Source organism: Hypomesus nipponensis, chromosome 9 (assembly GCF_054491055.1).
Source record: "Hypomesus nipponensis isolate SF chromosome 9, ASM5449105v1, whole genome shotgun sequence".
NCBI lineage: Eukaryota > Metazoa > Chordata > Actinopteri > Osmeriformes > Osmeridae > Hypomesus > Hypomesus nipponensis.
This window is the reverse complement of record NC_140369.1, coordinates 1,997,596-2,023,046: the sequence shown is the minus strand read 5'-3', so window position 1 is coordinate 2,023,046 and position 25,451 is coordinate 1,997,596. Positions and strand designations below refer to the sequence as shown.

The window sequence follows — 25,451 nt, the reverse complement described above, 5'->3', positions numbered from 1 at the left end:
TTGAGTGATAGCAAAAATAGATACACATCTACACAAATTGATAAAAACAGGTGTATGGTTATTAAAAAACGGTGAATGAAATGTCAAGTCGGTGTTTTAAAGTCCAACTATGAAAATGTTCTGAGTCTGTATCTGATGGTTACGTCTCCGTCTGGCTGCAGCATGCCGAAGCCGTAACGCCCCGCGTCCGCCTTGGGCAGCTGGGCCTCCGGGTCACACAGCTCCAGGTCGTAGTGAGCCAAAACCAAGTAGATAAACCTGGACAGCAACACACACACACACACACACACACAAAGGCCACATTAGCATAGGTTACATAACGACAAAACATCGTGAAAAAGTTGAACCCGTGACACACACGGAGGTCGCACTCACTGTCGGATGGCGTTGATGGCGAAACGCTTGCCCACGCAGCCGTTGGCGCCCGCTCCCCACGGCATGCTGTAGTACTTGAGCGGCCGGCCTCCTTTAGAGAAGTCCGTCTTCTCCGAGCCGTCGGCGTTCAGGAAGCGGTCGTACTTGTATTCCTGGGACGAGACACAATTATGGACGTCAGGCGCAATAGGTTGATTTAGCTGCAGTTTTAAGTTCTCTCGTACGTTAGGACATCTGTGTGACATTGCTTGTAAGAAGGGTGTTAGATAGCTGAGCGGTTAGGGAATCAGGCTACCAATCAGAAGGCTGTTGGTTCGATTCCGGCCGTGCCAAATAACGTTGTGTCGGGGGGGGGGGGGGAATGTCCCTGTACTTACTGTAACTCGCTATGGATAAGAGCGTCTGCCAAATGACTAAATGTAAATGTAAGAAGAGTTCTAAGAATCTAATTTGATTTGATGTGATACTGTAAGGAGACATGATAAGGCTGGGCGGGCAGGGCAGGGAAGGCAGCACACAATGTGAACATCTCTACAAGTGGAGATTCTAGACTATTTCAACTGGGGGGGCCAAGCTGGGGCCAGTTGTACTGTTACAGGGGGCCAGTTACATTAAACATTATTGTTGTCGTATAGTTTTCTTCACTGCATTGCAGGCATTAACAGGCAAAAGACCATGTTTATAATTATTCTACAGTTTCTCAAACGTTTTTTGTGGTTTCTTGCAAAAAGAACATGATTGCAAAAATGTATTATGTAATATTTATGTCAGACAAGATGTAAGGGGGGCCACAAGGGGGATCCAGCTTGCTGTCACAGGGCCACTGCTGCCCGCCCCTCAGAACCACCCCTGCGGCTGTAAACACACTTCAGTCCACTCGTGTTTGACTGAAACATCGAAACTCTCCAAACCAGCAGGCTAATCTCCACCAGTGACATTCAGACCACCCCGACAGGGTTGAATCCAATCTCTCACCCACCCTCCTCTCCAGGCTCCTCTAACTGGCTGACCCACCCTCCTCTGCAGGCCCCTCTAACTGGCTGACCCACCCTCCTCTGCAGGCCCCTCTAACTGGCTGACCCACCCTCCTCTGCAGGCCCCTCTAACTGGCTGACCCACCCTCCTCTGCAGGCTCCTCTAACTGGCTGACCCACCCTCCTCTGCAGGCCCCTCTAACTGGCTGACCCACCCTCCTCCGCAGGCTCCTCTAACTGGCTGATCAGGGAGAAAGACTACCAAGCCATGACGCAGCCTGGTGACCTGCCTCCCTGCCTCCCTGCCTCTCTTCCCACGCCTATTAGCCGTGTTTCCTTTCCCGTGCCCAGCTAATCCCGTCCCCTGGTCGGACTCCAGGCGCCCCGTGGGTAATCCCAGGCACAGGCCACCTCGTGTGGGCGTGATCCTCTAACCCGTCGGAAAACAGTCCAAACGGGCCAGCATCAATTGTCTTCAACCTTGAGCTCAAGCCATGCTAGTTCACCAGAGAATGAATGCGTTGTGCTTGTGTTGAGCTATAAAGACGGGGTTGGGTGCTATAAATAAGGTTGGTCAGTGAAATGTGCTTTTATAAATAATTACTTCCTGTTGCTTGTCAGTATTGCTGTCTGCTGAGTGGGTCGGACTGGGGTCAGGCAACTCAAGGTTGTTGTTTAGTTTAATTTGCGGTCAACTATCCTATCATCGCAGTTTAGATTAGTGCCTGCTTCTGTTAGACTTCCCTGCCATGGGGGCGTAACAGCCTGGGTGTTCCTACCTGGGGTTCCTGGTGCACCTCGGGGTCCATCTGAGGGCTGATCAAGGGGAACAGCATCACCCGGTCTCCCCTCCTGATCTGGAATTCCTGGCCGTCTGCCATCCTCAGAGCCTTCCCCTGCAGTACCTCCCTGGTGATGAAGGGGGCGGCAGTGAGCCGCAGAGCCTCCTCCAGGGCACTGTCTGGGACGGCCAGAAGAGAGGAAGACAGGCAGGAAACTCAGCAGGTTGTGTGAGGTAAAGGTCAAGAGGCTTCGTAGGACTGTCGCAGACGTTTATCCTTTGTGTTGGGGTTGTGCCATCAGGATGTCCAATGAAACTTGCGTGTCACCATTCTTAAACATCCACAGTACACCCTTCCCAAACACCCTCACCTTTCCTTAACACCCCCACCACATCCTTCCTTAACACCCCCACCACATCCTTCCATAACACCCCCACCACATCCTTCCATAACACCCCCACCACATCCTTCCATAACACCCCCACCACATCCTTCCTTAACACCCCCACCACATCCTTCCATAACACCTCCACCACATCCTTCCATAACACCCCCACCACATCCTTCCATAACACCCCCACCACATCCTTCCATAACACCCCCACCACATCCTTCCTATAACACCCCCACCACATCCTTCCATAACACCCCCACCACATCCTTCCATAACACCCCCACTACATCCTTCCTTAACACCCCCACCACATCCTTCCATAACACCCCCACCACATCCTTCCTATAACACCCCCACCACACTCTTCCCAAACGCCCCCACCATCTCCTCCTTCTGCAACACGCACGAGTCCTTCACTCACCAAACACAGGGGTGTTCTGCAGACGGTCCACCAGAGGGGGCTGTGGAGCCGTGCTCTGCCTCAGGGGAGCCAGGCTCTCTAGTTCTCTCCCCACCGCCCCCAGGGCCTCGGGGTGGCTGAGCAGGAACCCCAGGAGCCAGAACGCGGCGGGGCCGACGTTACCCTGGAAACGGAGAATAATTGACATGACGGCAGTGCCATGGCTGACTGCTCCTCCGTTGCAGCGCGAGGCGGCAGGTGGCGCTTACGTAACCGGAGAGGAGAACATGATATCGCTTTGCATTTCAGCTCACGCCCGCGATTTCCAGTCTTTCAAACTATTTATCTTCTTTTTTTTTTTGTCTTTCCTCATTGTTTACTTTGTTCAATTAGCGAACAGAAACTGTCGGCGGTAATGGAATACAACAGTTCCCTGGCTTTGGTGTTTAGAGATGTGTTGATTGAAGCCAGACTCCTTTTTGAGTGTGTGTGTGTGATTAAGACTTGTGTTCTGGATATCCTCAAGACCCCGGGACCGAGTAGTAACAGTTTTAACGGTTTCCTTAAAAAGGAAAGCTGTCGGAAACTGAGATAGGGCTAAGGAAGGAACAGGAGGCTTCACAGCCATCTGCCTGGAACTAGAAAACGTCAAATGAAAACACATTCAGCCCCCTCCAAACATCTGTGTAGCGCTTATTACCGTAGTTACCGTGTTTTAAAAGAGATAAGCAAGTGCAAAATAAATATGGTATGCGAAGATGATTTTTTATTTTTTTTACTCCTACTTGGAGAACCACTTTTGAGTCGTCCTCCATTAGTTGCATATTCATTTAACTTCTCTAAACTGACATATAAGGAACCAGTAAAACTCATAAATGTTGCAATCGCGTGGAAAGCCAAAGGCCGACATATTCTTCATCTTAAAAGCTGGGTAACAAGCCTTTAAGGAACCACAAACCAAGAACTGGTTAGTCTCTAGGATCAGATTAATATTTGAGACTTTCCTAGGCTTCAATGTGGTGAGAGGATACACTCGTGTGGTAGGAATGGAAACTGCACTTCCTGAAATCCACCTATTTCAAACTTTTTAGCTGTGTGATAAAAGGTCCTGAAACAGATCAGAGCTGGTCGTCATGGTGACCCGGTTGATAATGAGTCAGTCTACAGTGTCGCTTCAGTGAACTGTCCTGTTCCACTATCTCATTCTGTTTCTATTTTGCGAAACAAACAACGACAAAAAAGATGACCTTGAAAGAAGAACACATAAAAAGGGCGAAGGTGTGCCTCGGAAAAATCTGTCACATCAAGTCACGCCATCAAATACAACGTCTCTGTCTTTTCAGAGTGTATTTGTTGTGTTTGGCACGGCCAGTTTCCAGGAGTTCCCTCAAGGAGGTGCGCCATAACACTACCGACTTTCATAACAGACTCGCCTCCAAAGAGACCGTTATCAAGCAGGGAAGGAGCGTTTGGCCGCGGCACCATCTGTGTGTGTATGTCTGTGTGTGTGTCCCGGGACAGGGGCACCGTATAGCGGGGAAAAGTTAGGACAATTCCTGACTGACAGGGCCCCCCCCAAAAATAGAAAAAAACGAATAGAAATCATAAAAAAATAAAAAAAAGATTTTTCTTTTTTCATGGGGCCCAAAATTCCTGGCGGCGCCCCCAGTCCCGGGACGCGTGTTGGTGATGGAGAGGCGTCAGAGCACCCGGGAGCTCCAGGAGTCTCCCCAGGGAGAGGCCTACCTGCGTGGCCCAGAGCTGCAGCAAGGTGGCCCTCCTCTGGGTGTCCTCGTCAGCCCCTGCCTGCTGGAGCTGCTGCCTGTAGCCGTGCAGCCAAGCGCTGGAGCCGGGGGCAGGAGCCAGGCCTGCGGGGGCTAACAGCTCCCACAGTCTGCCGCGAAGGTCTACGGCTGTCCTCTTCTCCTCTGTGGAGGGCAGGCAGGCACACACACACACACACACACACACAGAAACACACACACAGAGACACAGAGAAACACACACAGACACACAAACAGAAACACAGACACATAGAGCAGGTAAGCCAGGCGTTACCAAAAACATGTCAATAGGTCCAACAGATTACCTCACACCTTTCATGAGGTGACTCAAGAAGAAGAAAACAATATTGAAGGGGTAAAAATAGCTACGGCGCTGCTATTCTGGTACAAGAGGTATGACAGAAACATCATATATCCAGGGAGTGACTTCAGAGAGAGACACAAAGATTAACAGCTGTGAGCCGGGTGGGGCTGTCAGTATCAGAAACAGGATCTGTTCCGTGTGTGTGTGTGTGTATTCATGTGGGAGTGAGTGGGTACAACTATGTGATGGAGAGAGACAAGAGAGATGAGTCCTGGGAGACATGATAAAAGGCACACACACACACACACCTCAGTTAGGTAGTAGGTGTGTGTGTATGTGGGGGGGAGTTAATAAGTGATTAACCATTTCTTATTAGGGAATGACTTTTTTTATTGAGTTTTCAATATATCAGATAAACTATTTGATCTTGTAGATTTTGCTTCAGAGTGACCAAATATGTGTGTGTGTGTTACCTGGTTTAAGTGTGTTCCTGGCCATTTTAGTCAGGAGTCGGTCAAAGTTGCGGAACTCCTTGTAAACTGTGGAAGGGTCAACGCTGTTGTTGTTCAGCTCCCCGCCAAACAAAGTAAGATAACCTGCCCTGTGGGGACACAGAAGGAAAAGGAAGAATGAGAGAGAGAGAGAGAGAGAGAGAGAGAGAGAGAGAGAGAGAGAGAGAGAGAGAGAGAAAGAGAGAGAAAGGGAGTGTGTGGGCGGAGGGAGGGAGACGAAAATGTCAAGTTAAAATGTGTTTGGTTACGCGTGGGAGGAACATGCATTACTTAATACCTTCAGAACATTTGACAGTTGGTGGCTTTTGAACATTAACAATGGCAGATAAGCATCTCCGCCCGGCGCCCCTGTTCAGGTCAACAGCAGAGCATCCGGTACCCACACAGGGAACAGTCTCTTAACCGAGAACTTCAACAGGCTACTCTAAACTTTATCTTACACAGTAGATCTCTCTCCTCCTCCCCTCTCCTGTCTCCTTTCTTCTCCTCCTCGACTCCTCCTCTCCTCCCCTCAGGAGCAATGATTCCCTCCGTAACCACCAGCTCTGTGTCAGATGTCTGTGGTGATTTGAGGTCCTTTGAAGGGTGACGCAGAGAAACCTCCTATTGAGTCTTGTTTGTGCATGACGACTGGCACCACCTGGCCACATTCATTGTGCGTTAGTCTGTGTCACCCTGCAGTCTTCCCTATGTGTTTACAAACACAGGCTCGTGGAGAAGGGCCGGGGCATAAACTGTTTATTCTGGCCGTCAAGAGTAACAAGCCGGTCGCTGACGAGGGAGGTGAAGAGGGAGACACGGAGGGAGGGAGACACGAAGGGAGGGAGGCTGTTTTTTTCCATACCTGAAGAGAAGGCTGTAAGAGAAGTTAAACAGCCCGTCAGTTTTCCAGTCAGTCGGCTTAGGAGGCGCGTCCGCTAACAGCAGGGCCTGCAGGTGTTTCTGCATGGTGCCGTTTAGCAGGGTCAGGCTCTTTCCTCGGAAGTGCCTGCAGACACAGAGGTCAAGGGTCACCAGTAAGCTTGTGTGAGTCACGAAGTGCCAATCTGTCCATCTCGCCCCCCCCGCCCCCCGCCCCCTGTGGATGTTGACGGGAGTATGTCGACTCAAACAGGAGTGAGGGGGAGGGACTGTGAGTTGTTCAAGTCAGCACCAGCTTGGACAGTGGCTATTTTGAGAAAATCATATTCTTTTTTTCACTTGGGACCATGTCATGTCGTTCCACAAAAAAACAAAATTTTCCTTGGTTTGGTGCAGTTTCTTTCCTCCCTGTCTCAACGCAGTGAGATGGACATGAATACGTACTGGCCCATCATGGACGCAGTGAGATGGACATGAATACGTACTGGCCCATCATGGACGCAGTGAGATGGACATGAATACGTACTGGCCCATCATGGACGCAGTGAGATGGACATGAATACGTACTGGCCCATCATGGACAAAGTGAGATGGACATGAATACGTACTGGCCCATCATGGACGCAGTGAGATGGACATGAATACGTACTGGCCCATCATGGACGCAGTGAGACGGACATGAATACGTACTGGCCCATCATGGACGCAGTGAGATGGACATGAATACGTACTGGCCCATCATGGACGCAGTGAGATGGACATGAATACGTACTGGCCCATCATGGACGCAGTGAGACGGACATGAATACGTACTGGCCCATCATGGACGCAGTGAGATGGACATGAATACGTACTGGCCCATCATGGACGCAGTGAGACGGACATGAATACGTACTGGCCCATCATGGACGCAGTGAGACGGACATGAATACGTACTGGCCCATCATGGACGCAGTGAGATGGACATGAATACGTACTGGCCCATCATGGACGCAGTGAGACGGACATGAATACGTACTGGCCCATCATGGCTCTGTCCTTGGCAGGGTTGTAGTGGGGCAGTCTCAGGCTGAAGATCCGCTCCATAAGGATCTGTGCATAGCGGGAGAAGTCCAGACACTTGGTATCCTGAAGCACCTCGTCGTAAGCGTGGGGGTCCAGCAACACTGTCACATACCGGCCAGCAACACGCACCTTGGGAACACACACACACAAATGCACATACACCACACACACACACACACACACTTTTAGAGAAGCAGTGCATCGCCATAGGACTGTCCACATGCTGATCTTTGGGGTATTTCCAGGGCTATGACACCAACAGGTCTTCCACTTCTCTCTCACCGTGAATATGTCTCCATGTTTCATCTTCATACGGGTCAGGAACTTTGCGGCGTCCTTCCCAAACTCCAGAGCGTGGCCCAGCCAGGGGATCACCCCTTTGTCTAAAGGGGGCTCCCTTCTCAACCTGCAGACCACAAGATTGATCAGTTCATTTTGGGTGTCAATCGACAGCCAGACCTACACTAAACACAGAAAGACAAAACCATTAAAAAATAATCCATCTAGAATGGCCTAGTAGAAGTTTACATGTGCCGAACACAATGGACTGAATCAATATTTGGTTGCTCTTATCAGCACATAAGGCAAGTCTAAAGACAGCTGTGTATGAATGCTTCATAACGATTTACAGTTATTTGTCTTAGTAATATCCTAACTTGACCACAGTATTTACAAAACCGACAAACACGAAGACATGTCTGTGTATCTTAGAACTGTGAAGTGGATTAACCATAAATACCTGAACAAGCGGTTTGACTTTTGTAAGTGGTCTTCAAATACCTGTGTGGGTACCAAAACCACATTCCACATCCAGGTGGAGGACTAAGGGCTCACTACAAATGTAATTACGTGTCTAGGCATAGCCTCTCATTGGTAGTTTACATTAGCTGGAAATGTTTAAGTGGAAACTCTTCTGGTCGTCTAAAAGCTACTGCTGTTCCTAAAGGTTTGTCTCTCAATATGAATGTCAGGATTATCCCTCACAGACGGTGGGGTGACTTTAAGAGCAGAGTATATCCTCAGTTTGACAGCACAATTATGTCTGCGAACGGCATAAAACATACACACCCCAAATTAAGAATTAGGGATAATAAGAATTAAATTGAATGAGTAACGCAAATTAAACTGCACCGTAAGTATAGTATGTACATAGCATGTATATCTTAGATGACCTGAACATGGATTTGTTTAGTTCATGTGAGATCATGTGGTTTGATAATTTAACAGCATTATAATTTTAGACTAAGAAGTATAACAACAGCATTATAAATTTAGACTATGAAGTAAAACAACGTTTAAGCCTCAAAAAGGTTAAATTGACTTACCTCGAGCGTTTCGAAAGTACGAGGTAGACAAGCACAGCCTGGATTAGGAAAATAATTGTCCAAATCATGTCGCGTGTTTCTCTCGAAGTCTGTGCACCTTGGAGGGGGCAGTGGATTTGATGAGACCGATGTACCTGACATGCCTCTTTATGTCACAGCCGCGCCACTTTCTGCACCCCCCCTTTCAGCAACGTCATGAGTCACGACTGCCTTACCTCACTTGTCTGCATGAGATAAACATTTGTGACTGGTTCTTACTTTTGATTACGTCCCGTATCCGTCTAGGTCACTGGTTGATTGTTATAGGCTACATTAAAACGTTACGTTAAATACAGAATATTGTGCCACTAAGTTCGGGAGTTGTTTGGGTGGGTGGAGACAGAAGATTTACCCTGTCATGGATTTCATTGTTGTATTATTCTACAAACTCAGACACAGTACTATAATAAAAAGAATACTTTAAAATTTGAACTGTAATTTTAACAGTTCAAAGTTAACTTTAGACCTGGTGTATTTTCTCCATTCATTCATAACTTTATGACATTAAAACATTCCTACCGTTCGTCGTCCAGTAATTAATATCAACCATTCCTGGTGTCTCACCAGATGGGTGCAGCTGATTTATGTGTAGGTGGACAGGGCTGTTGTTCACTGGGTTGTACGTGCATGCCCTCCACTGAGGCCAGTCAAACCATGACAATGTCAAACAATTACATCACCGTTAGCATAATTACATCACCATCAGTGTAATTAAAAAATCTCTGTAAAACAATACTTTTATTACTATAAACAGACACTGTACAGAAACTGTTTACATGACACAAGCTTTTTTTTAAGGAAGTGAGGTCATTTGGACCGATTCCCTGCAAACACATGAAGTGGAACTGAGTAAGTGGCCTCATTTAAAACAAGCAGACGTCAAGGATGGAGGACGCGTCTTGTACCCACCCAACATCCTATGAACGCTGAGTCAAAGTAACCAGTCTGGAAAACGACATGACGTATCTCAACTACTGCGGTTAGAGCTGTGGGGGAAGGGGCGGGGGGGGGGGGGGTGTAAGGAAATAAGTGACTTGTCTTGCATCCTACAAAAATGGAAATGGCCTTAGTTTGGTAATAAATAAAGACTGCCCTGGTGTAACAAGCACTCAAACGTCAAACTAAACTGGAGTGGTCCCTCCCTGGGTCACGTCCCTCGCACCCTCCTTCTCCTCGCTGGTTGCCTTGGCGGCAGCCGGCCCTTCCCAGATATCTTCGGGGGTCTGTCCGAAAACGCCCGTGGTCCTCTTGAGGAGATACACCCCCGCGTGGAGCCCCCCCACGTTCACCCAGACGGTGTGAGACTTCCTCCACAGCCCGCCCATCCTGGACACAGCCTGGGCAGAGACACAGAGCATCAACAAGCCATCATGACACGCTCGCAGGCCAAGGCCCAATGGGGGCATTTGGATTGGATACTTCCATAGTGCCAGGGGGCGTACAAAACGTATGATTCAGCCCTTGTCATTGCAATGATGTTTCCTCAGAACAAAGTCTCTATTCAGGTGCCACAATGCAGACTTTGTTTCTGAGGCAACATCAGAGTGATTGCACAGCTATTCATGATATCTATATCTTATGACTCTGGTGAAGATCTTGCCGGATCCTTCTGTTACAGGCTGGTGCAGCTTGAATAACAACGTATCCAGTTTCCTGACATATTTCCTACAAACGCCATGATAACTCTGAAATTTTCGGGATGTGGTTTCACAATATATGCCTCATGTTTGGCTACCCGCAATGTTGGGGATATCTCGTTGTTATGATCAGTGACCTATGCACTTTTATAAAACTCTCTCTTGGAAGTTGCTTTGGATAAAAAGCGTTTGCTAAACGCATAAATGTAAGTAATAACAATGAAATACTGGCATAACTTTCTAAACTGTCAAGACATGCTGCATATACAGTGTGTCCCTGGGGTAACAATGATCATTTGTGACTAACACTGGATCTGTGTTTGGTCTGGATGAGAGGTAGGTTACCTTGGCAAAGCACTTCTTGTCCTGTGTCAACAGAGCAGCCTTGCCAGTGCCTGGTCTGCACACACGCGCCATCTCTCTCAGACAGGAAGGATACAGGTCCCAGTTCTTCTTCCTGGAGCCCATTCTTTAACACACACACACACGCGCACGCACACAAACACACACACACACACACACACAACATTATTGTTCCATAATGTCCCAGTGATCTGGCCTTGCTTGTCACACACAAACACACAACAATCCAGGCCCCTAAAGCCCCTGACCTCTTCCCGAAGGGCATGTCTGTGACGATGACGTCCACAGAGGCTGCCCTCAGGGGCAGGTGACACAGATCCCACTGCACCGTGTCGATCTGCAGCCCTGGGGTCTCACTGCAACGCACAGGAACACAACATCTCCGTCACAGGAAGTCTTCACCCAACAGGGCCGTTTCAAATTGGTATTGTTTTTTATAACAGAGGATGAGGGGAGAATGAGGGGTGGATGAGGGGTGGATGAGGAGTGGATGAGGGGGTCGATGAGGAGTAGATGAGGGGTGGATGAGGGGTGGATGAGGGGTAGATGAGGAGTAGATGAGGGGTGGATGAGGGGTGGATGAGGGGTGGATGAGGAGTGGATGAGGGGTGGATGAGGGGTGGATGAGGAGTAGATGAGGGGTGAATGAGGGGTGGATGAGGAGTAGATGAGGGGTGGATGAGGGGTGGATGAGGGGTGGATGAGGGGTGGATGAGGGGTGGATGAGGGGTGGATGAGGGGTGGATGAGGGGTGGGTCTGTACTCGCCTGCCCCTGTCGTGTCTTTTCTTCTGGGCGTGGCTGATGTTGTTGACCGTGCGGCTCACTGCCATGTCGTTGTTGTCCCCCGCGACGTAGAAGGCCTGCGGCCACTCCAGGGCACCCTGGACAGGAAGTGGAACCAGGAGGACAGGAAGTGGAACCAGGAGGTCAGTGTCAACCATTTGTTTAAGAGAAAAAATATAAGAACATAATGTTATGTTAGCTCTGATTCTGATGTGCAAAAAGACAGGAGAATGACCATTGATATTTCTGAGAAAAACTAAACATGTCCTGCCTTCTGTATTTATTCAACAACATTTGTAGGCATCAGGGCTGGACTGGAAATCTGGAATACCGGTGGTCTGACACACTTGGGGCCGATGTGAGATTGTTTTTTTTTTTTTCTTTTTGTTGTTTTTTTTTTACTTAAAATTGGCTAAAAACTGGCACACCAAGGGATTGTAATAACTTTCATAAAAAGTTAGGAACCGAAATGAGGAATCGAAATGCGCGTCTTATCTTCTATAATGGAACCGGTTCTCGATACCCAACCCTCCTTACAAAGTGCTCAAAAACGTGTCTCCACCTTATCTGCCCTCCTTCACCTTTACACTCCCTCACATCCTGTAAGATAATCTTCTGCACACTTATAGTTCGATTTGCATTGGATGTTTGTGTGTTTGTATTGTTTAGTATTGAATTTCTGTTTCTATGCTGTAAGGTGTCCTATTGTGCCTTGAAAGGTACCTATAAAAATAGGTATTATTATTGTTTTTATAACATTTTATAAATAAAGAGCTTTCCACTAAGTTATTCTAGCCAGTCTAGTGCAGTGGTCTCTACAGTGGTCTAGCAGGGAAACATCTAGAACTTTCAGGACAGCAGGCCCTGAGAACCAGTGTTGAAGACCGCGGGTGTGGCGTGTTGGAGTGGTGCTCCTGTTCCTACCTCCAGTGGTATGGCTCCAGTGCCACACATTGGGTCCAGGATCACATCGGAGGGCTCAGGTTTACACAGCCTGTCTCAGCACACACACGGGGGAAACAGAACTGCCACCTTTGTCTGGATTCAACAGGTGGAGCAGAACATCCACGACAGATCTAACTTGTTTAAAAAAGGCTGAATACAAGGGGAAAAACTAATGAAACGGTGGATCTTATTACGACACACGCCCACCTGCCAGAGTCAGCTTACGAACGCTGAGTGTAGCATTGTGTGAGGACTGAACAGGTTTTGGTTTAGTGTTTCAGCTCCGGTTCTGCTTCCACAGGATGTGACTCCTTGGTATCATTCTAACCTGAGCTGTAACCAGGGTATCCTACTGACCTGAGCTGTAACTAGGGTATCATCCTGACCTGAGCTGTAACTAGGGTATCATCCTGACCTGAGCTGTAACTAGGGTATCATCCTGACCTGAGCTGTAACTAGGGTATCATCCTGACCTGAGCTGTAACCAGGGTATCATCCTGACCTGAGCATGCCGTAACACAGGGTGGACCTCAGTGTTGTTGGCCCAAAGTGAGTGATGTTTCTCCTGTGTAGACTCTCCTCCGTCAGGGCGATGCCCACCACCACCTCCACCTTGTGGATGTTCAGCAGCACCTGCGGGACACACACAAACTGCCTGAGGACTCTGAGCCAGTCTAGTGCAGCAGGTGTGGAATATATATGAACCAAATCATTTTTATATTATTTTCACTTCGAACATTCTCTCATGCTCATGTTAATACAAACACATCTTTAATAAGTAGAATGGGCCATTTTAAAGTAGTGTATGTGGTGTAGTTACTTTTTGAATGAAAAATGTGTACAAAATATTATTTTAGTAATTACTAGAACTTAAGTCTAAAGTAACCGCACCCGTCTGAATCCAACAAAAATATTTGTATAGTTTTTCTTTTCTACATAGTTTGAGTCATGGCGTGCAAGACAGCCTTATCTCGACTAGGGTGTCAACATGGGAGGGTTTTGTTTGGCTAATGCAGTGGAATCTACCAGTCATGTTGGAACTTGCTTCCACCAAACTGTACCTCCACATCAAACTTGGTCATGTCAGCTTTCCACTGAAACAGCTCCTGCACGGCCCCGCCAAAATCCCTCGCCGCCTCGCTGGACGTGAAGCTGTGTTTGTCCCCAGCCCTGCTGCACGTCACACGGAACTTCACCACACTGGGCTCCGCCTCCTCCTCCGGCCCCGCCCCCAACTTGTCCTGCTCATCTGGGGGGTGATCCGCCCGCTCTGGCAACCCGTCTCCTTGGTCCGGCTCGGTGAGCTGCAGGCGCTCTGTGTCGGCGACGAGGCCCTCGGTGGAGACGGCGTCTCTGGGGGGCTTGGTGCTGGGCTTCCCCCTGGTCCCGGGGCCACGGCGACGGAGTCTCTTCTTCTTCAGGGAGTTGTTCAGCCTCCAGACCTCCAGGGCGTTGGTCCACGGGAGTTTAGAGGCCAGAAGCTGCAGCTCTGCCAGGGTCTCCTCCTGTAGGGCAGACAGAGGTGTGTATGGGGTGGGAAAGTGTGTGTCTGTGTGATAGAGAGAAAGTATGTGTGTGTGATCAAGAGAAAGTACGTGTGTGTGATAGAGAGAAAGTGTGTGTGTGGGTCTGTGATGTTGACTGAAGACAACTAAATCCCAGGAATCTTCTTTTAACAGCACAAGGCCAAAACATTTACCTTTGAATCTTTAAACTGATAGTTATCGTACTCTTCGACCACCACAAACAGGTTATCCACAGACTTCAGGTGATGCACCTGCAGAGAGAGGAGGCTAGATGAGGAGGCTGGATGAGGAGGCTGGATGAGGGGGCAGAGAGGACCGGGTCTACAGGCCAACCACACAGAAGATGAAGAACTGCCCACATCAAAACAAACAGTCAGAATTCACAATGGAAAAAGGAAATATCATTGTCATTTAAATCCATGTGTTAAAAAAAATACAAAGAAAAACTCCCATGCGCGTGTGATACGTGACAATCAGCAAAGTCTTGTGAATTAATCACCCCGGCAACACAGAACAAGAAAACATAAACAACAATCGGGTGCAAGTTCATAGTGACTATGGCATTGCCTAATTTCGGAAATCCGGAACTGCATAACTGTGTGTCTAAAACACCAGTACTGTTAATTACACTGTACGTGGTTCCAGAATAGTCAATCAGGTTTTCAAACCTTCCAAAAGGTGTTATTCATTCTGATGAAGAAACATTTACTGGTCATTCAACGTCACCAACACACACACACACACTCGAGTGTCCACTGATGAACTTCCTTCCCATCCTGCAGGCCTTCCTCTGAGGGAAGCCAGGAGCAGTGTTCAGCCAGGTCTAGGAGACCAGACCCAGGACCCATGTCCTGCAGCACAGCCATCTGTTCTGCTTGGGTTTTATATTGGGGTTATTAGCAGGGGAAACCCTTGTGAGCGAGAGGAGAACATACAAACTCCACACTGACACGCCCGGGGGTCTGAGAGTACACGCGAGTTCCCCGGGTGGGATTCAAACCCTGTGTGAGGCTACAGTGCAAGGATCCTCCCACTTCTCACGAGCAGCCTAGAGTGCTGACAATTACATATCATTACTCATAGTTCAATACTGACAATCAACTGTGACTTACAACAACAACAAAAAATGTCCACAGAGGGCTGATTCAGTACTCATCGCACTTCCATCAACGGCTTCCTTCCTTCTTACCTGAAAGAGGTTGTTCGTGGTTATTTGAAAGTAAATCCGGCCACGGTCTCTGCTTATAGTGGCTTCCACCCCAATCTTTTCCTTGACCTCCTCTGCGGCTGTGTGTTCAAATCCGGTGGGAACTGTGGCTCCGATAGTGACGGTCATGTTGGCATCGCCCGCATTGTCCCCCGCTACGGGGCCTGATCCTTCCGATGACATGGTACGCAGCCACTTACGCCAGGAACAGTCTGGAATACACGTATTTTTCCTTGTGACCGAAAGCAAGCAAGGAATCTGGAAAAGAGAATACTTTGCCTTACATTTCACAAATGTGCCTTCCAGTTGACAACTTCGCCTTCTATAATAGATGTTATAGCATGTTGGTAACCCAACAACTTTACCACATGTATCGGACAAGTACGGACTTCTAGAACAGCTAGCTAGCTAGCAAGATAGCACTAGCTAGTTTATATTGGTGTGTTCTAGATTTACTATAGAACACATCTGGCCAACTGTCTACTGAATTTAGCTTACTGATTATAGCTAGCTTGGATTGTAGCTAGAGCTAGCTAGGTACTGGTCTAGCAAATGTTATCTAAAATAGAACAATTTGGTTTGGCGGTATTGGTTAAAAGTAACCCCCTTCTCATATTATAATGTATTTCTCTGGAATCCAGTGATTGTCAAATAAATCCTACCAGTGAACGGGTAGGAGTCGGACTTTTAAGGCTAGCAACTGCAGCGTAGACAGCTCTAGTCACTGAAACACACTTGTTCATTGATCGTCTGTCATGTCTCACCACGAGGGTGAAACAACACTTCCGGGTTAAGAGTTTCTGTACTAGTGCGGTGAGCCGATGAATTCAACGCTTTTGATTTTCACATAAACTTTGACCGCTTTTTTAAAGGCTATCCGATTTCTTAGGCTAAATAATAATTTGCAGCAGCGATCTACCGTCATCTTATTTTCTAACGTGTTCACGTCATTCAATCGATAGAGGGCGTTATTTCAACATTTTTAGTCTGTTCCATCGTCAAACGTAGTTTAACAGCAGCTCTATCTTAGAATAGCATGCGAAATGCAAGTGTATGTCAAAAGTATTTTTCTGGTGGCAAATCTTTCTAATACGAAAGACAGTCAAGAATTATAATTTACTAGCTACAATTACTAATCACAAACATTAGTACTCGAATTCAGCAGTGAATACACGTCACAAATTAGAAGAAAAACATGCTAGCTCCAACTCTTACTGAGTGGGGCTGTTTCTTACATTCTGTTAACAATTATTAGGATGAGTGGATTCATTTAAAGTGTTTACAGAGAGAAGAAGGGTTGGATTTGAATTTTACAAGCAAGTAATATTTCTTCTTAACAGTACAAGATAGTCTTTAGATATTAGGCCTTCGTATTTGGCAGTTAATTAACCAACTTAAAAAGATAATACTATCATCACATCTCATCCCAAAATGTATTGAATCACTGTCTTAGTAGCTATACAGATAACTGTGCTGTAGAAAGGGTGGTTTGTAAAAACGTTTCTTCACCATCGATCATCATCCATCTGTTTTCATTGCCATCCTTAGCACTTCATTGTGCTTATCCAGTAAATGGAGTGTGTAGAATGAGGGTCCGCTCATTTCTGGCACCTTGGGATGTGTGATTAATAGCCACACACGAGTTTAATATGAGACAATCAGCATAGCTCCTCTGGAGGTCTGGGTCAAAGTACGATCTATATCTTTATCTCTCTCTCTCCATCGATCAAACACATGAAGATCGAGCGTACATACACACACAGCACACACGCGGTACTTTAAGATGGATTCCTTTGCAAACAATCTAATTTAACCAAGTTTTTTTCCTGAGTAAGTGTAATTTAAAAATTATCTCACAGATTGATTAGTCAGAGGGTGTTATGTGAGAGAACCTGGTGTGTGTTGGTGCCAAGAGAGAAAACAGCTCTCCCACTCAGCAGGTGCTATAGCAGCACAGACAGCACTTGTCCAAAACAACCGATCAAAATAACTTGTATTCTGAAAAACAAAAACACTAGCATCACCTTTATACTCTTTACCGGGCTACTGCAGACCTTGTTTACCGGCAACTGTAGGACCAGCAGAGTAGCATTATTTCTTTTGAAAGAATGAAAGTTTGGTGAAACGAGAGAAAGAAAGAAAAAGAACTGTGAGTCAGAACAACCACTGAGAGACAGTCACACGCGGATAAACGAGCCAAGCTGTCAAGCAAGAAAACTCTGACTGTGTGTTAGCACCCAACAAGCCTGTCCGTCCGCGTTACCTTCGTCTGTCAGACCCCTCGGTGAGAGGGCTCCGGGGTCATTTCTGAGGGGCTTCAAAGACTCTCTCTCCTTTTGTCTGTTACTCCCTTCAGGTCTCGAGTTCATCTAACCAGCCCCAGCAGGGCTTCCTCCTCTGCCACGTACGCTGCGTGTTAGAGAGCCGTCTGACAAAGAGAAGCAACCGTTTCTACCGAGAACTGCAGTGAGACTCGCTCAAAATTTTCATCTCATAGATTGCAAAAGTACACATCCTTCACTCAAATAGCTTGAAGTACGATACTCGTCTCTATAAAGACTGGAAACATTTGAAGTACTGACTACACTTTCCAATCATGTTAAAATTTTGAAATGTCTGACATATCCTACTTAGGAAAAACGTAGCTACGTGTTTTAGTGTCATGCTGGTAACTGGCCCTCACATCATTACTAGATTAATAAAATACATACACGCAGCGCATTCGCCAGAAATGCTTTTTGACGCTGACAATTTCGAACATCTCCCTCATATATGGCCATGGGTGATCAGGAATATCTATTCTCAGTCATGTCGACATCGCAAATTGCGTATTTTTCCCAAAATATGTTTTCAACCTTTCGAAAATTCTCAACATTGCACTTTTACACTGCCACACAAATACAGAAGACCATGTTTTTTCATTGAAGAACATATTCAAGGTAAATTATTTTTTACCAGTTTTTCATATTTAAAGTAAATATATTTAGAGAGAGAGTGAGTGAGAGACATAGCGTGACTGAATGAGAGAGAGTGATAGAGAGACAGAGAGTGGGTGAGAGAGTAGGAGAAGAGAGGGTGAGAGAGAGAGAGTGAGAGAAAGAGCGTTAGTGAGAGATATTTTATGAAATAGCTTTTGGGCATAAAGACTGTGAGGGTTTCCAGCATGACCTTCATTCAATAACATGAAAGGGCTCAAAGCCACCGTGTTCACAAGTGTTCAGAGGGTCTTTGGTGTGAGGGCTCCTCAGGATTTCTCTCAATGTGGTGTTAATCACCAGGGGATCAGAACTGAGAGGGTGGCTGCTTGTGTGTAAGCCCCCTTCAAGTCAAGCCTCTGGGAGAGAAGGCTCTTTTATGTAGACACCAATAATCACACGCGTTCGGCTGGTGCTACCATTCAAATTTACTGAAGTTGCGTTGGGAACGTAATCTTGAATGTAGTTGAATTGCTGGAACCATTGGAATTGGAAGTCCAATTTCAGTTCAAGAATGAGTCTTTCCTTTCGAACTGAATCGTGGCATTCAATCTGTGCTGTACCACTTTTCAGTTTAGAGAGAATGTGTGTTTGTAAACACCAGACCGAAATCACTCCCATTATCAAAGTCCCCCTGAAAACCCTGTTTCAGAGCTCCCGTCCTCGATCTTGGACATCAGTCAGGGCTTTGGATTTCACCAGCCAGCGCTCCGAAAGCCATCTCACTGAGTTGGAAAAATTAAATCAGTGACTCATAACCTGAATTCACTTACGAGCGACAAAGAACAATACGAGCGCACTGCAGCTGACTGCCAGATGTGTCCTCGAAGAAGGAGGCTTTGAGGCCAGTTTACGACGCAGGACATTTTTCAGATTTCTGTGGAGTGTTAAGGGGCATGGCTTGCTGAGTACTCACGTGACCATAACAAGACAGAATGGTGTGAGAGATCGGTGGGTTGTAGTGGTGTTTATGAGACTGATGGGGGGCGTTGGACTGACGTGTGGTGAAACGGTACAATCATCTGTCATCTGTTGGTAACATCTTAGCGATGATTTTCAGTGAGGAACGCTGATTTCAAATTGCCTTACTCAAACGTTTTGCAAATCTTTTGAAATTCTCTTATCTTTATGACATTATGGGATGTGAGAACGCACCTCTGCATCCATGGTAACACAGTGCAGGTCCCAACACTCCAATGAGTGTATTGACACTCTGCAGTGTGCCAGGGGTTTGGAGATAGAAGGACAGAGTGATGGACGAAGAGCTGGATGTCGAAATGGACAGAATGGATATGAGCCTTAATGCGAGTTCGTCGCACCCCCTGTAGGGGTTAAAGGTCAAGCTGGGTATTCACTCTCTTTCTTTCTCTCTCTGGCTGAACACTCCTGATTCTTCTCCAGCTGTGTAACGCATCAAGACCACGGTCTGTCCAACCAGAGACGGGGAACGGAAAATGGTGTTGAGCTCGGAAATCCTGTGGGTATTTTATACAGGGTGTTTGCCCTCTGGAATTGGAATCCAAAAGCCGTAATTGGAAATCTTCACCCAAATGAACATCATTTGCCTGTATTGTAAAGCCTGAGGTTCATTCTTTCAAAATAATGTTTTTTTGTTTTTGTTTGTTTGTTAGAAAAGTAAACATGCTGCAGTTGCACAGCAAAAACCTCCCGAGAAAATCCAGTTTTTTTCAGCCTCCCGTTGCATTGTGGTTCTGAGTCGACCCTAAGGGAGTTACGACTGAGATACCAAATGCATTGTTAAAACTTGACTCTGATGTAGTCCACCCTTCTCCAGACACAATCCCTATGTTTCCGCTGGTGTGTGTGGTTTGTGTTGTGTTGCAGTGCGGTGTACAAACCAGTGGATCGCACTCAGTTCCCATCAGAGTGAAATCCTGCAGAGACTCACAATGGACCTTTGTGCTTAAAAAACAGTGAAGTCATAGTTTCCCAAGCCCCCCACATACACACACACACACACACACACTGCCGAAATGCCTAGCAATGAGGGTAGAAAAGAGAGGGAGAGCGAGGGGGGGGGGTGCAGACTAAAGGACAAAATCCATCCTGATGTCACACCGCTCTCAAGGGCTCTCCTGTGTGTTTCCATGCAAAGAAAAGCCGCTCTGGATCACAGGTGACTTATAGGTGATCACACGGGTGGCTCGCGGAGATCTCAGAGTGGAGCGCTGAAGTTCACCAGCCAATCAGACGGCGTTACATAACACACACACACACAACAGACACACACACTTACATACACGCAAGACACTCACACACACACGCACTCCGCCAGAAGCTTTTTCTCATTCCTGAGGGTCTTATCCCAGCCCTGCTGAGGATCCTCCTGAGGCAGGTGGTCATCAGCCAGAAGATACTGTCCTGAGACGGCAAGGCACGGCTTCAACAAGCCCACATCCCGTTTCCACCGTCATTGCTCCTGGGAGAGCACCCAGGCCACGCCTCCAGAGGGCACAGATTAGTGCGGATGGATGTTGGAGGGGTTTTAGAGAGGCGCTCTCACCGCTCTGCCACAGATCAATTAGGCTCTCCAGAGTGACTGGTCCAACTTAGCTTAGGCAGTGCCGTGTCTTTCCTTCCCTGCATCGTGCTAGGAAGTAGCTTCCCACAGGACTGGCGTGACCTGGGAACTCTCGCTCTCAAGAGCAGTTGCAGTCCTTCACCAAACGTTATCTTCCGAGGTATCAGTTAAGGCAACTGGTTAACCGCGTGTGCACATGCCTGGGCGGGCATTGCTGTTGGTCATGTGCTTGCAGGCAGAGTTAGGTTCAAAATTATGAATTTTCTTCTTGGTAAAAATAAGAACAGTATGTAACAATGCGAGATAGCAGAATGTCCCTGCCGGGCCTGGTCCAGCCTGATAACGTTCTCCTGGAACACCAGACTGCCAGAACCCACTGTGGAACCACCCTCAATCAGGTTCTCCCTGATCTTGACTGACATCCAGGTTCAGCTGCTTCACACGTTCAGCAGAAACAAAAACTGAAAACGGAAAAAAGCTTTACATTAAAATCTTGCAAACGTTTATTTTGTACATAAAGAGTTTCAATTGAAACAAAGAGGGCATCATGGGACCAGTGGCAGTTCTACACGGGGGGCTTCGGGGGCCAGGGCCCCTTTAAATATGTCCCTGGCCCCCGTAGCCCCCCGTGTAGAACTGCCACTTGTCCCATGATACAACCGGAGGGCGACAGGAAGCGGTTAAGTTGACCGTGTGTATGCTTCCCTGTCAGACGGTCGCTGCAGACAAAGCTTCCACCGCTAGTAATTCAGGCCGTCTCCTCATCTGAAAGTCTGTGTGCATCACATCACATGTAAAACACACTGTGTATTGGAACTGGTGGTCTTCCTCTCAAACAAATATGACTCACCCTGCCGCGGCTGTGACCGATGACTCAGAAACAGTGTGAAAGCACGGAGGAAAACAGCGACAGCAAATGTGGTAAAAAAGCTCTCTAATTGACTGTGAACAATTCCACCTAGAGTGAGGTTCAGACAAGTGAAACTGATTTCGAAGTGGGGGGCGGCGTTGGCATTGCAGTGTGTTTGTTTTGTGCCTGGTGCATCATTTAACTTGCCTCAATGCTATGGCTTCATCTCTTGTATTATCTTCTATAGCACCATTTCCCATTGATTCTTGTCCTAGCACATTGTCATAGGTCGAGCTTGTATGAAGAACGAGTGCTATATCAACGTCTCTGTTTCCAAGCCTGTTTTCATGCATTATTTACACTGTGAAACCATGTTAAGTGCCTGGGTGCTTGTCCATACTTTGTGTCAAGTTCATGTGTGAAGTTGCATCACTGTCGATTTTGCAACAGACAGAATAAGTAGAGGTAGCCCATCACTCCTCCCCCTCCCCCTGCTTCCCCCTCCCCTTTACCCCTCTCTCCTTCCCCCTCCCCCTGCCTCCCCCTCCCCTTTCCCCCTCTCTCCTTCCCCCTCCCCCTGCCTCCCCCTCCCCTTTCCCCCTCTCTCCTTCCCCCTCCCCCTGCCTCCCACTCTCCTTTTCCCCTCTCTCCTTCCCCCTCCCCCTGCCTCCTCCCCCTCCCCTTTCCCCCTCTCTCCTTCCCCCTCCCCCTGCCTCCTCCCCCTCCCCTTTCCCCCTCTCTCCTTCCCCATCCCCCTGCCTCCTCCCCTTTCCCCCTTTCTCCTTCCCCCTCCCCCTCCCCTTTCCCCCTCTCTCCTTCCCCCTCCCCCTGCCTCCTCCCCTTTCCCCCTCTCTCCTTCCCCCTCCCCCTGCCCTTTCCCCCTCTCTCCTTCCCCCTCCCCCTGCCTCCTCCCCTTTCCCCCTCCCCCTGCCCTTTCCCCCTCTCTCCTTCCCCCTCCCCCTGCCTCCCACTCTCCTTTTCCCCTCTCTCCTTCCCCCTCCCCCTGCCTCCTCCCCCTCCCCTTTCCCCCTCTTTCCTTCTCCCTCCCTCTGCCTCCTCCCCCTCCCCTTTCCCCCTCTCTCCTTCCCCCTGCCTCCTCCCGCCTCCCTCTTCCCCATTCCCCCTTCCCCCTCTCTCCTTCCCCCTTCCCCCTACCTCCTCCCTCCCTCCCTCCTCCCCCTGCCTCCTTCCCCCTCCCTCTTCTCTCCATCCCCCCCTCAGCACATGGTAGCTCTCCCACCCAGAGGAAGCATGTGTGATATAACACTGTGTTTGGACACATCACTGTGACATCACTGGGAGAGGCTGGTCTGAAGCTAGGCCTGAGGCCTGCATAGGCACACGCACACACACATGCACACACACACGCACACACACACACACACACACGCACGCACACACACGCACACATGCACACACACACGCACACATGCACACACACAATGCTAGGGAGATCACTATGCTGTCATCATGACATGCATCTGAAAACATTAACAGTCTGATGAGCTCAACAAACTTTCAGGACTTCCTTGGCTCGTGCAAATATTCCACATGAAAATCCCCATGAGCCATAATTTGGGCAGCCTGATCAATCAGGCAGATGCTAATTCATGATGAAAGATGAAGCAGGCTGTACACAGTCATTTGGTGTTGTGTGTGTTTGTGTGACAGATATGGAGAGACAGATAGACCTATGCCAGGATGGGTGTTTGCGTGTGAGAGAGACTGAGAGACAGAGAGAGAGGAGGGGGGGGGCAGAGAGAGAGAGGTAGAGAGAGAGAGGCAGAGAGAGAGAGAGGGGGGGCAGAGAGTGAGAGGTAGAGAGAGAGAGGCAGAGAGAGAGAGGGGGGGGCAGAGAGTGAGAGGTAGAGAGAGAGAGGCAGAGAGAGAGAGAGGGGGGGGCAGAGAGAGAGAGGTAGAGAGAGAGAGGCAGAGAGAGAGAGGGGGGGGGCAGAGAGAGAGAGGTAGAGAGAGAGAGAGAGGGGGGGGCAGAGAGTGAGAGGCAGAGAGAAAGAGAAAGAGAGGCAGAGAGAGAGAGAGGGGCCGAGAAAGTGGTAGAGAGAGAGACACAGAAAGAGAGAGGGGCAGAGAGAGATAGCTTCGGGGAGGGGTATTCTACATTGGGAGGAGAATCACGTGACCTTCGACTCAATTCATCTTTCCCTGCAGCGCAAACGTTCCGAGAGCACACAGCTAAAACCGATGGACCTGCCCGTACCGTCGTAGACTGCACGTCGATGTTCATTTTTGGCTACACCGAAATCAAGAAAACAACTATCGGAATGGGTGAACGCGCACTACCACAACATTACGATGCAACTGGTTTAAAAAGCACGGTTTAGTTTTACCCTCTCTGCAGCTTTTGCTTTGGATGGAAGGAGAAAGGAGGAGCTCCCATCTTCTCTCAAGAATAGCTTAATTCTCTGCCAAAAAAGAGAGTAATAGAAGCACTTGCAGGTGGAGAGAAGTTCAGCTGGGCTCGCGACAGCTTTTATGTAGCTTTTTCTATCGTCTTCGAAAGGCCAAAGTAGTAACGTAAGGGAATTGTCTTCATTGCATGAATTGGACACAAACAGGAGCGAAGACGGAAGAAAAGGCTGCAAAGCAAAGGATCGACACCGAGGACCTCTCGCGCATTTTACTGGGTCTCTCGCCCTCACACCGTAGGACAAAATGTCATCTCAAACTAAATTCAAGAAGGACAAGGAGATCATTGGAGAGTATGAGACGCAAGTCAAAGGTGAGTGTTGCTTATGGATCATGCATATGCTAAGGATATGTTACAAGAAGACGTTTTGATTTCGACCTTGTGAGCATCCCATTTGTTGTCAGGTTAAAGTAGAAGTCATAGATTCCACTTTTCTTGATAAAAAAATACCTTACCGTACTTCATTACAATGAAGTAGGCTATGTTTGTGTGTCAGTGCCTATTCATAGTCAAATCACGATAACTCCTTCGCCAGCTCGTGTCAAAGTGGTCTGGAGGGTGCTTTGTTGCTTTGTATAATCATCTGGTCTACTGGCTGGCCCGTGCAATGGAAGGAACTGGATGGGGCAACCAGGGGCTTAATTGCCCTCCTTTGTTTACGTTTATTAAGCCTTTGAGCGGTGGTGAACCACAGTGCCTCTCACGGAGAAATACTTGGTCTTCGAATATCACCTCATTTAATGTACTTGAGAACAATGAAATATTATAATAGTAAACAATACGGTTATTTTTAGGACAATGTTAAAAATGAATTATTTACAGCTCATATCGGTTTACGTATTTGTGGAAATACCGTATCTTAGAAACACACACATCCCATTGAATTTGGACAAGTCATTGACACAGCAGCGTGTCCCAACAGACGTAATCTCTGTGTTTCTATACATTAAACTGACGCGTGATAATAGGTTCACAGCATGCCATCGAAAATGTATGCGGTGTTCGTGTTTGTATGTGTCTCTGAAAGAGAGAATGCATCTGATAATGACGCTGTGCCTCTGTGACAGAAAACACGGTCTTTTGGGTGTCTCTACAAGAGACTGTAGCCCTTTTAGAGAACACACAGCCCTCTGGGAATATGTGTCATCCCGTTCACAAACACCCAATACCCAGATGATATGGAGCTAGGAATGAAATGAATTAAATTAAACAAAAGCATTTATACCCCCCCCCCCCCCCCCCAAAATAAATAAATGATTTTGTCCTGGCCTTTACAGAACAGGTCAACGCCTATCTGACACTGTTTGAATTAGATTGAGTTTCAGTTTAATTTAATCGTATCCACCCTCAACCCCAGCAGCAGCACGCCTAAGGATGT

At 47.7% G+C, this 25,451-nt stretch overlaps 3 protein-coding genes across 8 annotated transcripts in view; 1 reads left to right on the top strand and 2 right to left on the bottom strand.

Moving 5' to 3' along the window:
- On the bottom strand, positions 1-8,938 carry LOC146272294 (prostacyclin synthase-like). Its single transcript, XM_084704958.1, has 10 exons — positions 8,777-8,938; positions 7,734-7,857; positions 7,405-7,580; positions 6,370-6,513; positions 5,487-5,614; positions 4,672-4,853; positions 2,947-3,109; positions 2,129-2,310; positions 376-527; positions 1-258 (listed from the first exon to the last, which is right to left on the bottom strand). The coding sequence occupies exons 1-10, from the start codon at positions 8,842-8,844 to the stop codon at positions 108-110; spliced, it is 1,470 nt and encodes a 489-aa protein (XP_084561084.1). The 5' UTR covers positions 8,845-8,938; the 3' UTR covers positions 1-107.
- Positions 8,939-9,534: 596 nt separating this feature from the next.
- thumpd3 (THUMP domain containing 3) lies at positions 9,535-17,690 on the bottom strand. 6 transcript variants are annotated; one of them, XM_084704952.1, is made up of 10 exons: positions 17,542-17,690; positions 15,261-15,490; positions 14,245-14,322; positions 13,607-14,050; positions 13,048-13,178; positions 12,525-12,594; positions 11,583-11,698; positions 11,064-11,171; positions 10,798-10,921; positions 9,535-10,152 (listed from the first exon to the last, which is right to left on the bottom strand). In XM_084704952.1, exons 1-10 carry the CDS (start codon positions 17,645-17,647, stop codon positions 9,937-9,939), a joined length of 1,623 nt encoding a protein of 540 aa, XP_084561078.1. In that variant the 5' UTR covers positions 17,648-17,690; the 3' UTR covers positions 9,535-9,936. The 6 variants fall into 6 exon arrangements, with proteins under 6 accessions (XP_084561078.1, XP_084561082.1, XP_084561081.1 ...); XM_084704956.1 differs by having other exon boundaries at positions 15,261-15,536; positions 17,542-17,650; XM_084704955.1 differs by lacking the exon at positions 17,542-17,690 and adding an exon at positions 16,788-16,815.
- Positions 17,691-23,851: 6,161 nt separating this feature from the next.
- The window catches only part of srgap3 (SLIT-ROBO Rho GTPase activating protein 3), a 67,419-nt gene continuing 65,819 nt past the window's right edge, over positions 23,852-25,451 (top strand). Inside the window, exon 1 of the mRNA XM_084705583.1 lies at positions 23,852-24,385. Coding sequence (XP_084561709.1) covers positions 24,319-24,385 — 67 coding nt within the window. The 5' untranslated portion in view covers positions 23,852-24,318. The remainder of the gene's footprint in view (positions 24,386-25,451) is intronic.

Excerpts from the sequence above, each read along its gene's own strand:
- LOC146272294 (XM_084704958.1), bottom strand. The coding sequence starts at position 8,844 with ATGATTTGGACAATTATTTTCCTAATCCAGGCTGTGCTTGTCTACCTC. Across the intron at positions 4,854-5,486 it reads CAGGAACACACTTAAACCAG|AGGAGAAGAGGACAGCCGTA; the intron begins GTAACACACACA and ends TGCCCTCCACAG. Across the intron at positions 528-2,128 it reads AGGTGCACCAGGAACCCCAG|GAATACAAGTACGACCGCTT; the intron begins GTAGGAACACCC and ends GTCTCGTCCCAG.
- thumpd3 (XM_084704951.1), bottom strand. The coding sequence starts at position 16,021 with ATGAACAAGTGTGTTTCAGTGACTAGAGCTGTCTACGCTGCAGTTGCT. Across the intron at positions 13,179-13,606 it reads TGACCAAGTTTGATGTGGAG|GTGCTGCTGAACATCCACAA; the intron begins GTACAGTTTGGT and ends TGTGTCCCGCAG. Across the intron at positions 11,699-12,524 it reads CTGGAGCCATACCACTGGAG|GGTGCCCTGGAGTGGCCGCA; the intron begins GTAGGAACAGGA and ends CTTCCTGTCCAG.